Raw genomic sequence first — 12,959 nt, 5'->3', positions numbered from 1 at the left:
TTCTTTAAATGACAAGGATGGAGATAAAATGAAATATACTGTCTACATAAGTTTGGAATAAAAGCCTATCAAGTTCTATGAAAGCTTAAGAAAGTTTTATTAAAAAGTTATACAGAAGTCTTCTGAAAGTCTATCAAGTTCTATACGAATTATAAAGTTCCACCAAGTTCTATGAAAGTTGGCACTTAAACAAAATATTTTTAAACGCTCTATAATCCTAATTGAATACACCCCCCTTAATTTTTGGGGGTTTGTTTGATTCAGGTTTAATAGGGCCCAGTCAATTGACCTGCTCTGATACCATGTTCAAATTTTAGAGAGACGGACTTGCATCTCACTACAAGCCAACATCAATAATATTAGTAGTTGAACAATTCATTATATTATGTATTTGATTTTGTCAAGTTTCCGATGTGAGACTTCATATTCTTCAACAACAACGACTTGGAAATTAATTAATCTGTGTTGGTCTTTTTATATTGGGATTTATAGTAGTTATCATCCTCGTATTATTCATTGACTTTTTTGTTAATCATTGTAATATGTCTCTTTCATTTAACAAAACAAAACAAGAAATCAATTTTAATAATTTTTTTTATGACAAAATCAATTTTCATTTTTATATTTTTTTGCCAAAGTTAGGAAGGGGAAGGGAGGAAACTCACACACACGGGGACCACGAGAATTTGAATCCAAGATCACTTAAAAATACACTAAAGACTTGGATCAATCCAACTAACACTCCGTTATTCATAATCAATTTTCATATTGAGGTTATATATTTTGAGTAGAGATCATAGCATATCGTGTTGGTCTTCAATATAGGCTACAGAAAATGCCAATTTGTTGAGTGTATAACATATGGTCTTGGTCGATCTTATCAACATATACCATACCAATTGGCATTTGTAGTCTCTGTTGAAGACCAAAATGACAAGTTACAATTTCTGAAGTAGGTCTAAGTGTACTTGAATAATAATGGTTGGAGGAAATTTCTAAGATATATATACCAATCTTTTCGTCTTATTTTTGTTTTGTTTTGTTGAGTTAGAGGTCTATTCCCTTTCTATTTATGATTTTAATGTATAGGACAGCCACAAGTTAAAGATTAACCAGTATAATTCATTTAAAATAAATAAATAAATAAAAGGTGAAAACAAATATAACTTGGGTAAATCATCCCAATCCACGCTTTGAAACTTCAAAATATTTAAAGTATTTTGCCACCCCTAGGTTAAATCATTACCATGCCGTTATCTGCATAAAAAGTCATTTGATGGCCATGTAATGATCCCTTGTTTCAAAATTGAAATTACTGCCTCTTCAAAGTCACCTGGGCAGGCAAGGTCTCCACTTGCTACATATATTATGCAAGCCCACATGAATTCATGTTTGAGTTCTGTCTGAGATCCTTTGAATTGGGTAACCCGTGCTGAGCAGAGTAAAGTGAGCTTAGCTAGCTAGGTGCAATCACAGCTCAGCTAAAAGAGGGGCATAATGAGTGTTTTCTTTGTTGTTGTTATTGTCACTAAAAAACACCACCCTTTGTAGGAAATGATGTCTTTCTCACCCCCCCTAGCTAGCATTTTAAGTATAGGCATCTTGTGCTGAAATTGAATCCCAAATTAACAGAATTCTCACCTTAAGTTTTTGGCCAAAACTCCCATTCCACTTTCTTTTTGGCTGCTTGCTTAGAATACCAAACCACTTAAAAGTTATAATGCAATCATCACCAAGGAAAACCAAATTTCAAAATGCAATTGAGTGAAAACCGAAAGCTGTGTATGTGCATGGTGGTGGACGAAAAAAGCCTTCTATCTAACTGGATCAACTCTTCGACTCACATCACATGTCGAATCAAAGAAACAGATGAGAAGTTAATGCCACCAATTACATTGCTGCTGACCAAATGTACTCTAACGGTTAAGGAGAAACACTTGTGTGTAGCAGAATAATTTGTTTCTGCTTCAGTCGATTACGTTATGCCACACGTGATAACTTTTTTACTTGGCATAGCGTGATTAGTCAAAAATAACAAAACAGTGTTATTTCCGTTTCATATAAGTTTTTATGCTATAAGTCAGAATGCATGAATTTTTTTATTTTTGTTTAATTTTTATTAATTACCAAGAGGAGATGGAGTTTTCTCACACATTGCCAATATGTTATTGGGGTTCGAACGTTAGGCTGTGGGTTTGCAAATCAAAGTTAGACCCCGTTGATTTGGAAACTGTTCATCGCACAACGATGTCGTCTTCAGGCTAGCATATGATAAACTGGCGTAGGGCCTGCGGCCTCCCAACGTGGGATCCAAATGATAAAAGTGAAGATCAAGAGGTATAGAGTCTACAGTACACATGCTGGGCTTCACCATGAGTTAATACACCACCAAGATGGTCAATTTGTCAAAATTCTCCCCAAACGTTGACCCTCGCATGCCAACAATTGCAACACAACAAGTACCTCAATATCAATCCAACGAATATATACATACAAGTTTTGTTTCCACTAAAAAAGCCATATGGGCCACATCAACTCAACGACACGATTCGTTTCTTTGTGTGATGAAATAGTATTGATTAAACTAATTAATGACCAATTAAGCACCAACTATTGTCCCTACAAGAAAAAAGCTTGCCTTTTTGGATTGTAAAGAAATTAAAGCATTCTTGTGTCGGCTGTCGACCTAATTAATTAAAAACCCTCAGAAAAAATTAAACACCCTATATCCCCAAAAAATTCTCCTTCCATACACTTTCACATATGAGATGGGAAATTGTGTGTTCAAAGGGTTTGGAGAGGCAGAGGAGATGGTGAAGGTGGTGACTTCCAGCGGGGGAATAATGGAGCTCTATGCCCCGATCACAGCCAACGCCATAACCACCGAGTTCCCAGGCCACGCCATCTTCAAATCCCGCGACCTCTTCGCCCAACCTCTCCTCCACAACGAAGAGCTTCATCCCAAAGAGCTCTACTATCTCCTCCCTCTCAACCCCTACAAGTCCACCCCGAAAGACCACGAAAACATCAACGCAAACCCCAACGGCGCCGTTTCTACGCCCTACCGCATGTCGTGCGACAGCCAAGGGTTGCTGAGGAAGAGGGCAGACCCCGAAGTGTTTCCGAGGTACAATAGTAGCGGGGTTTGGAAGGTGCTTGTAATAAGCCCGGAGCAGCTGTCGGAGATTTTGTCGCAGGAGGCTCGCACTGAGGCTTTGATTGAGAGTGTGAGGACGGTGGCCAAGTGCGGCACCGGAGGGAACTCATCGGCTCCGGGTTCGGATCAGTGGAGTGTGTCTAGCAGTTGGAAGGAGTCGGCATCATGAAAAAAAGTATGGTCATGTAGATATAATATATAATTAATGTAATGTTGAGATCATATATTTAGAGCCCTTTTTTTTTTTTTAAATTTTATTTTATGTTTCAATCTTTTGGGTTGTTTCTTTTCTCGATTTGTTGCATTGTGTATGAATTATGAAAGGGCCATGAATATGAAATCTTTCCTTGATCAGTGTAGATTTATTGGTTTTTTTAGTATTTATAATATTTTCTTGATAAACCATTAGGTTTAAATGGGTACACTTTTCTACTTTCCCTTTGTTTGTGTTCTTTGATTAGTTAATTAGTGTAAACCCCGTTAATGTTAATGAGAAAAACTTTAAGCATCCAATTATAGAAAAGAACTCATCATTTATGTATTGATAATTAGTACAATAATAATTGGGTCCATGTGTTTTTTGTTCTTCGAAACATTGCTTTAACTTCCTTGATGCATGGAAGGGAGTTCGAATGACTTATTATTTTCAGGTTTTCTCAAAGCATTTATCTACGGGCTTGTAACTCAACTGTTTAAGAGAATTATCATGCAAGTACTTGATCGAGGTTCTTGATAGAATTCTCATTTTTTTAACATCACTTGTATAAACAAACAAAAAACAAACATCACGGGTATAGTTAGAAGTTAACAAAAATGAAAAGGAGGAAAAATTAATTGAGTTAGAACATCAATTGATGGTTATTGTAATTTCCTTTGCAATACTTTGGACAAGACATATACATTAATGCTCTTTTTCCCACACATGTAATCAACCCATCATTTGACCAATTAATAAACAATATATGTTGTTAGCTGAGTAGATGAGAAGAAGGACTGCCTCACCCCAACAAGTATCTTTATATTTTATCTACCCGTCCTCAAACAGAAACACCCCCTTCTCCCAACGAAAGTTTCATTGTATTTATTTCTTTAATAATCCGGTTCATTGTCAATCTATCTTAATTAATCTACCCCATCAACAAAGGGATCCACTTGATTTTGTTGATTTCAATTTTTTACTTCACAGAACCCCTCTTGAATGCAATGTGAATGATTAGTTTGGTCAATAAGCATTTCTTATATCAATGATGCTATTTGTATCACCTTTAACTCATCACTTTGCGGATCACATCTCTAATAGAGATAGACCACATCGGCATATGTGAAATCTACTTTATTAGAAACGTGATCAACATATGATCAATAAAAGTGGTACAAATAGCAATGCCCTTCTTACACGGGGAGGATGTTTTTCATTTGGGGTCAAGGAACTATATAAGAGGGATAAATCTTGAAGAAACAAAAAGTATTAGTTAGGTAGGCTAACTACGTGGGCCATATTTCTTTTTCTGATCAGAAGGGTTCTATGGGCTTCTACAAACTGCTTTGTAATGAGATTGGACCAACAAGAATTGAGCCCGACCACTTTTCGTAAACTTTGGGCTTTCAAGGTTCTTGCCAACCTTATTTTTTATTTACAATTAGACGTTCTCTTCTAATACATTTTAATTCCAGAAAAAATATATATCTTTACTCAATGATAAATTATTATATGGTACTTAAACATCGTCACGCTAAATAATCAATTAACATAATGAGTTATATTTCAGGATGTAATATTACTACATAAAAACATGTATTATAGCGTAATAGGTTTTTCAAATGCATAAAAACATGTTTTTTTTTTTAAATAAAATAAAATTGGGAAAGAGGTTTTTCTAATGCAACATTTTGAGTCCGTTACTATGTTGCACAGACACAAACAAGAAAACGTGACACCGCAACACAAAAAATCTCGAAAAATTAAAACAAGGACACAGCTAGGACAAGACAATTAAAATAATAATAAATTTTAATAAAATTATAATAGCATATATTTATATTAAAAATAATTCACACTCAATACTTTAATATCATAATTAATGCATCACAAAATATGTTTAAGTATGAAAGGAGGACTCATTTGAATTAGCATTACTCACCATTCCCTAAACAAAATAAAGCACTATACATATTCACACATAAAACGATGTCCCACCTCATAAAATAAGAATTGGCTTAGCATAAAAAAGAAAAAAAGAAAAAAGAAACAAAGTGAATGAATTACGCACTAAAAAAGATGCTTCTCGCACTACCAAATTGTTATCAATTTAGCCAACCAAAGGAAAAAAGAAAATAAAAATATTTAAACAAAAAATTGAAGCCATAAATATGATAAAACTGAGAAAAATAAATAAAAATAAATAAATCAGATTAGGGAGGGAAGAAAAGCTGGGTTTTTTTTCATGAAAGATGCGGCTGGTTGGGAGAGAAGAAAAGCCTACTTTTAAAAACTATTTCAAATATGCCCACAACTGTTTCAATAATTATGTTTTGAATCCAGTTTTTGTTTTTAAATTTTCAAAATGGTCCATGTTGTGTCTTGACTTCTGTTGACCGTGTCCAAAAAGTATCTTGACCGTTGACCCATGTCCAAGCCATGTCCAAACCGTATCCAAAGCGTGTCTGCATGTCCGCATGCCAAATACTCTGACACTTCAACCTAATGGAGTGTCGTCGGTGCTACACAGTCCACCACCAATTCAGGCAAGGGATCGGAAATAAAAACCATTTTGAGATCTGCCAATCAGTGAAAGCTACTTTGTCACAGAATCTGGTTCAATTGCTCCTTTTCAAATATGCAAAAATATTTCATTTTCATGGAATTTTAATAGTAGTTGTCAAGGAAAGTTGATTGAAGTCGATTTCAAAAACTTCTTTACAAGATTCTCCTTACATCTAATTGCATAATGTAAAGTGAGTACAAAATCAATTGGTAATTTTTTTTTTTCAAGATGTTTTTGTCGGGAATATATGCTCTACAAGTTCTTATCTATTCACAGTAAAAAAAAGTTATAAAAATTTAGGTATCAATGTGTGGTTAAAAAACATAAAGTGATTGAGGCTTACGTAAGGGTAATTAACATCATAATCCGTGTTCAATAGGATACATAGACAAATCAAGTATTAAAATATCACAATTAGACATGCTAATTGCATTAATTTTATCAAGTGACCCTTTGATGTGTGAAAAAGGAAAGGTGAAAAAGCTGAAAGAGAAATGAAGAGTTGCTATTCTTATATGATATAACAATAAGGTCAAAGTGCCAGTGGTTTGAAATTAATCAAAGGGTAAACGAAATTAAAAAGAAAAAGAAAAAGAAGAAACAACTTGAAAAAGAGGAGGCTTATACAATTTTTTGGTATAATTTGGTATGATGTTTGTAATCCGTGATCACCATCTTATCGAATGCCCATCAGTCGGGAAATGGTCTTTTATCCGGAAAGGCAAAAAAGAGAGTTATCTTGTGCACCAACCGTCCGGCCGGCGGGGCCAGCTTTCTTGAAAATATAACAATGCATGCATGCATGTTTAAAACATGGGGAAAAAAGAAGTCAAAACTTCAGTATAAATTAATGTAATTTTACGTGAAATAAAATAAATAAGAATGTACATATATATATGTATATGGAAAATATTAGGCTTACAATGTTTTTATACCACAATGTTTATCACCTCTCTATAGAGGTGGATATTATCCTAACATTATCCTATATATATTATCGAAGCGTCAACTTTAAAGGTGTGATAATGTTTGTTTTTCCTTTGATTGTGCTCTTAAGTTTTTTGGTGGCCTCGAGCCTGAAGTAATTTTCATCTCTTTCTGGACCTTGTCTGTTCTTACTAATGCAAACATGAACTTGGCTGCACTTGGATTTGTCGCGATGTTTACATACGTAATACAAATTTGTCAAGGTCATTTTCAGGGTTCTGTTTCCCCGTCCGTCAATATTGTGATTTGTGCAAGAAATAATTGGTGGTTTGGTACCCCTCCAGGCACTCTTTTGTTGCATACAATTTTGATCTAGGGGACCCTCTGGACTCAACAAAACAGTATACTCCCACCGCATGCTCAAAATCCATGCAATATATTATAAATGTCCAACTACACCAACTTTATTATTATTGGTAGCTAGTTCTTTAATGCCATCTTTCTAAATCGAACAAAATGACTACAGTAGGTGTGGGAGCAAAATAATTCGCTATCGATCCGCCACATCACGGGATCAGATTTAGGCACAACTCAATATAGGTTTATATGGGCATTGGCCCAATGCAGGCTCTCTTGCTCGAAAGCCCAACACGAGCTCAGATTGGGGTCGAAATATGGGTTCATATACGCATAAACCGTGAGTTAGAGGAGGGTTCTCTTGCTATATTACCCGTTGACTCGTGTACAAGTGGCCCGAGGGTTCGTGGGTATGTTCAAACGACTCCCAATCCGCAAATCAAGGGACAACATGAACGATCTAGACATAATTTGTGACATTGATCAAAGTCACAACCAGAGAAGGGGATGTGAAGATTAACTGAGACCATGAGACATTTGTTTATCATCTGAGGTACATGTGGAAGACATTCTTACTGCACAGTAGGAAGCCTTTAATATCACTTATCTTAATTACCACGCTACCGTACGTACAGGAATTGACTTGTGTATAATGTACGTACATACATATGTGTATGTATACACACAACTAAGGTATGCCGCCACCCGAATCTTGAAACATGATTTAAATGCTTGATTTATAGAGTCAAAATGCGAATTTTGTTATTTTTCCAATATTACTAAGAACTATAAATTTTCCTTTTGCCCAATCAAATATGTTTAGCAATTCATAAACCATGGTAAACACTTGTTTTTTTCTTTTTCAACATTAATTATCGACTTAAATGTTGAAGATATGGGTTTAAGGTTGGCTAGATTGAGGTTTGAGGTTTGGGTTTGTCATAATTTTAAATTTTGGGCATGACTGCTAAAGACCATTTTCAGGGCCGACTGTTTAAGATGACTCCAATTCATAACTAAAGCGGCTTGGGCCACCCTAAAACTCCTATGGGCTATAGCCATCCAAAAGTAATTCCTATGGGCTAGAGTCAGGACGAAGTCACCCACCAAATGTTGAATTCTTCCTTGATAAGTTCTTCACAAGGTTCAGACCAAAAAAAAAAGTTCTTCACAAGTCACCCACTAAATGTTAAAACACGTACGCAATTAGAATACGGAGAGCTATAAGAGAGAGAGGTTAACAGTGTTATGTATTAACTAGGTTCTCTAATTCAATAAGAATAAGGATTGTGTTTTCTTGACAACTAAACCTTCTGAAGCTCCAGACTTTCTAGCTACTTGGATTTGGATTCCTTTCTTCTTTCCAACTAAATAGCGTATGGGAATGATAAAACCCATTGTAATTAATTAGGATCATATGTACTACAGTTGTTACTTCAAATGGTTATATTAAGTTGGGGCACGATCAATATATAGCTTAATTAGGATAAGTAATTAGAAATATGCATTAATTTTAATTCCTAACCTCATAGGGTTTAGGAACTTGAATTAAAAACCTGGGAGATATCTATTTGACTACTTGTACTCCTATATAAATAGGAGGGCCGTATAAGCAATTGAAGACATAAGGCACAACATCATCCAGTCCCTACAATTGATTAAACTCCAACATTTCACATACTTTGTTGAAGAGAATGAAGAGAATGAGGCACAACAACTACAACAACGAGAACAAGAAGCAGAAGAAGCCAAAGTTGAACTTGATGACAGACGTCCTACCCATGGAAATTCTTATTGACATCTTTTCGAGACTACCCGTAAATTCGATTTGTTGCATCAAATGTGTATCCAAGGCCTTGTTAAAGACGGTTGACGACCCTTTTTTTGCCATACAACACATGCGGCGTCGTTTTCTTACTAGTTGTACCACCGTTGAAGTTCCTCGACTGGTTCTTCGTACTGACTCACCCCACTGCAGGATGCACCCAATAAAATATGATGGCAATGAGTTATTGACAAAGAGTAAACATGCAATTATTTCCGAATTCTGGACCAGACAGTGTTTGTATGTGCACAATTTTATTTTCTGCAACTTGTTAGGCTTTACTTGCCATGGTGTTGATTATAAGAATGGAAACACATGCTTGTTGTTGGATCCTTTCAAGGGAGAAATTCTAATGCTCCCAACAACGAGTGACATACTTCAAGTTTCAGCCAACACTGTCTGTCGACAAGATTCTTACGGCATGGGATTTGATAATAAAACAAACACCTACAAGATTGTTCGTATTTCATACCATCATAAGTACAAAAAGGGCCAACTAAGCGAACTGACGACCGAAGTGCTTGTATTGGGGACAAGCTCATGGCGGGAGTTACCCGTAGTTCCTCCCTGCTATGTAACTGGCAAGTCGGCATCTGCAGATGGAGACATGCATTGGTTGGTTAATGGAGATACAAAAGACTTATCTGCCTCGTCTATACGTATACTTTCTTTCGACTTCAAGAAAGAGAAGTTCTATTGGACTCCTCATCCTGCCGCCTTAGAGAAAAAGCCGAGTCTTTGGAATTTTCTTCACGTGCTTAATTTCAAGGGATCTTTGGCCCTAGTGGAATTTTCTTCATCAGAAGATAAATATATGAACATATGGGCATTGAAAAATAATTATGGTAACAAAGAATGGGTGCTAAATTACAAAATAGATGTAGGACAATATCTTCTTTCTCTTCCTCTTGGGAATCTTTGTCTCTCTGAGTGTGGCGAATGGGAGCACGGCATATTTTTCAACCAACAGAATAAGGACAATAGCAGTATATTATTTGTGGATCTAACACGTATTTCCATGAAGAATGTACGACTCAAAGGTCCAATGTATACTATGGAAGTTTTTGGTTGTACTGACAGCATGATTTCTCTAAAGAATTATGGAGATTTGGTTGAACCGCAAGAAGAACAAGAAGGTGTTACTGAATGCCCCATGTCTCAAGAAAATGATGAGAACCTTACTAAGGCTGAAGAATCAAATGGGAGAGATTTTGTTTACTTGAGAACACAGACGGAGGCAGCATGTGTTTCTGGCTCAGAAACCATATTAACCACGTGGGAGGGATACAGGGATTTCTTATTCGAGGAGGAGAGTGAATGAGAAATAAAATAAAGTGTATGAATAGTAATGTACCTATCTTTACTAATGCAATTAACCATTAACACATGCAATTAATTATCTTCTAGTTTTCCCCTAATTCATTTTCCGATTGCTGATTAACCCTAATGATTTATAAAGTGTCATCTTGATTAAGGATATGTGGAACAATATTGTATATAATTTAGTTGAAAAGCTATTTTATATAAATCTCAAGGGACCATAATTTAGAAACAAAAAAATCTAGCTAAGGCTCTGTATTTCTGGATTCAGGTATAAATAATTATATTGCATTAGGCCTGAATGTTAAAAAGGAGGCCCATCAAACCTCAAACAGCGAGTAGCCCGCGCTTGTGTTATTATTATTATTATTTTTAATTTATTCCAAACGACGTCGTTACTTTGTACTTGAGTATATATAAATTTCCAAGGTTAATAATGGTTAGTAAAACTCATAGCTTCCCTCTTCTTTCTTCAAGCAAATCCCACTCGAAGAAACACACAGCATTTCCCTCTTCCTTCTCCAAGATCGTCCTCCATTTTCCTTCTCCAAGAAATCACGCCCTTTTCCTCCTCCAAGAAAGTCCTCCATTTTCCTTCTCCAAGAACGTCCTCCATCTTCTTCTCCAAGAAAATCCTCCCTCTTCTTCTCCAACAAAATCACTCCCTGCAAATACCACTTTTCCTTCCTGCATTTCCCTCTTTCTTCTCCAGGAAAACCCTCCATCTTCTTCTCCAAGAAAATCCCACTCCAAGAAACATAAATTTTCAAGAAAAAACCTCTTCTCTGACCACCAGAGGTAGCCATGGCATCCGGTAGCTCCAGGTATCTGTTCTTAGAGAGAGATGTTCGTGAACCCATTCGCTTTTCCAGTTACGGGGTGATGTACGGTGCAAAAAATATCATGACGGGCGAGAAAGTAAGAATAAAGGTTTATGAAGAAAAGGATCGTGAGAGAGCAAAACGATTCAGATTTTATAAAGAGCTGTATCTTTTTCAAGAGCTGTGGGATTGTTGCTATCTTGTGCAATTGATTGACTATAAGAAGATGGACGACCAATTACACCGCTTGGTGATAGAAAACATTCCAACTGGCATGTTTCCACTAAGCGTAGCTGTTGTGGAAGTGCGGCGGATTAAATCTCTGTTCTATCAATTTTTGAAGACGCTGGAGAGTTTACATTGCCAAGAAATGCTGTTTCAGTTGAACCCTGAAAATGTGTATTTTAATGAAGATACAATAAAGGTAGATGGGATCTCTGGCATGGTGATGAGCAAAACCTTTGATGACAAGGAAATCATTACCCCACTCCGGTACAAGGCTCCAAAACTATGCCTCCAATATGGTGCACAAAATTCTTGTTCTGACATTTGGTGCTTGGCATGTATCATGGGTATGTGTCTTTCTCTTCATTGGCTCGGTTATTTGTTTTATCTTGCCCTTGCTTTCTTTATTCTTTTGTGGAATTGGTGTGTTTTGTAATTACGAATTGGGTTTTATCTTGCTCATGATATCAATTTCTTTATGTTTCTGTTTCTGCTCATGGGCTCTGTTCCAATCTGCTATTTCTGAACTGGGTTGTGCAAGGGCTAGGAATTGGTCAGTACTTATCTTTGTCCACTTGGTGTTTCTATTCTCAATTGGGTTTCTACAAATTTTTAGGCCAAGTTCAATTGGGGTTTTGGGGTTTTGGGGGTGGGTGCGCAAAGAAAAATGTCGCAAGGGTAGGCGGGTGTTCATATTTTTTTAAATTATTTATTTATTTATTTTTGTGCGCAGCTAAGGTGGTTCTGAACCGCTCGTTGTTCATTTGTAATGATGATGATGCAACCTGGATTCTTCTAGATCAAGTGAAGTAGTGAGTTTTTTTTTTAAAGTAATTTTAATTTGCAATTATATACTTGGATCTCACAACTAATAATTTGCTAATTACTTCAGTGCTTTGCGTCGGGAAAGGAATACGAACCAAACAAGATTGCGCATACGTCTCTTACAGCATGGACGTGTGGATCCATTGGGAGCAGACTTAATAGAGGTAACTCTAGAGTTTTTGTTAATTAGTTTGTTGATAGATTTAAGTTGGTGAACTTAGTTTGTTAATTTAATTATTGTTTTTGTTTTCACAGGCTATGATGGTATACAATCCACGAAGAAGATTGACGGTGCAAAGCACTTTGAATCACCCTTATTTCAATGATTTGGACAAGGATGCGTGGTAGATACACAGAACTCTCCTCATTTTTCCTTTATAGAAGACAGTCATCGTATGTAGATACTAGAGTATTGATTCTTATAGTATCAACTGACTTCATTGGCTGGGAGTTTCGAAGGCCAGGTGGTCTTCTTGTATGAACTTTTGATGCTTACTGTGTTCCAAAGAGAACAAGTATAATCGCATTATATTGATAAGATTCATAAACAAGAATGTACAAGTGTAATTGTGATACGTACAAGTGTAATTGACAACCCTTTCCTCAGTTTGTATTTTCCTTGGCCATCACCATTTGGGTCTAATTCAAAAGGCAAGCGTTTGGCATCACCATTTTGCAATTGTGTGCTTCCATTGCTATCACTTTCCTTGCTATAAATTTGAGTGTAAGACATTGAA

At 36.1% G+C, this 12,959-nt stretch overlaps 3 protein-coding genes across 3 annotated transcripts; all 3 read left to right on the top strand.

The window, feature by feature from the left end:
- Window positions 1–2,681: 2,681 nt before the first annotated feature.
- On the top strand, window positions 2,682–3,514 carry LOC103332137 (UvrABC system protein C). Its single transcript, XM_008234832.3, has one exon. The coding sequence runs from the start codon at window positions 2,769–2,771 to the stop codon at window positions 3,324–3,326; it is 558 nt and encodes a 185-aa protein (XP_008233054.2). The 5' UTR covers window positions 2,682–2,768; the 3' UTR covers window positions 3,327–3,514.
- Window positions 3,515–8,900: 5,386 nt separating this feature from the next.
- Window positions 8,901–10,352, top strand: LOC148917369 (F-box protein At3g07870-like). Its single transcript, XM_089052413.1, has one exon. It carries the CDS (start codon window positions 8,901–8,903, stop codon window positions 10,350–10,352), a length of 1,452 nt encoding a protein of 483 aa, XP_088908539.1.
- An 803-nt stretch (window positions 10,353–11,155) lies between these two features.
- LOC103332223 (uncharacterized) lies at window positions 11,156–12,548 on the top strand. The gene is made up of 4 exons (XM_008234943.2): window positions 11,156–11,744; window positions 12,131–12,201; window positions 12,290–12,386; window positions 12,478–12,548. Exons 1-4 carry the CDS (start codon window positions 11,156–11,158, stop codon window positions 12,546–12,548), a joined length of 828 nt encoding a protein of 275 aa, XP_008233165.2.
- Window positions 12,549–12,959: the final 411 nt, after the last annotated feature.

The sequence above is a fragment of the Prunus mume genome, linkage group LG5 (genome assembly GCF_029339155.1).
Source record: "Prunus mume cultivar Tortuosa linkage group LG5, ASM2933915v1, whole genome shotgun sequence".
NCBI classification, from domain to species: domain Eukaryota; kingdom Viridiplantae; phylum Streptophyta; class Magnoliopsida; order Rosales; family Rosaceae; genus Prunus; species Prunus mume.
This window is presented reverse-complemented; position numbering and strand designations above follow the sequence as displayed.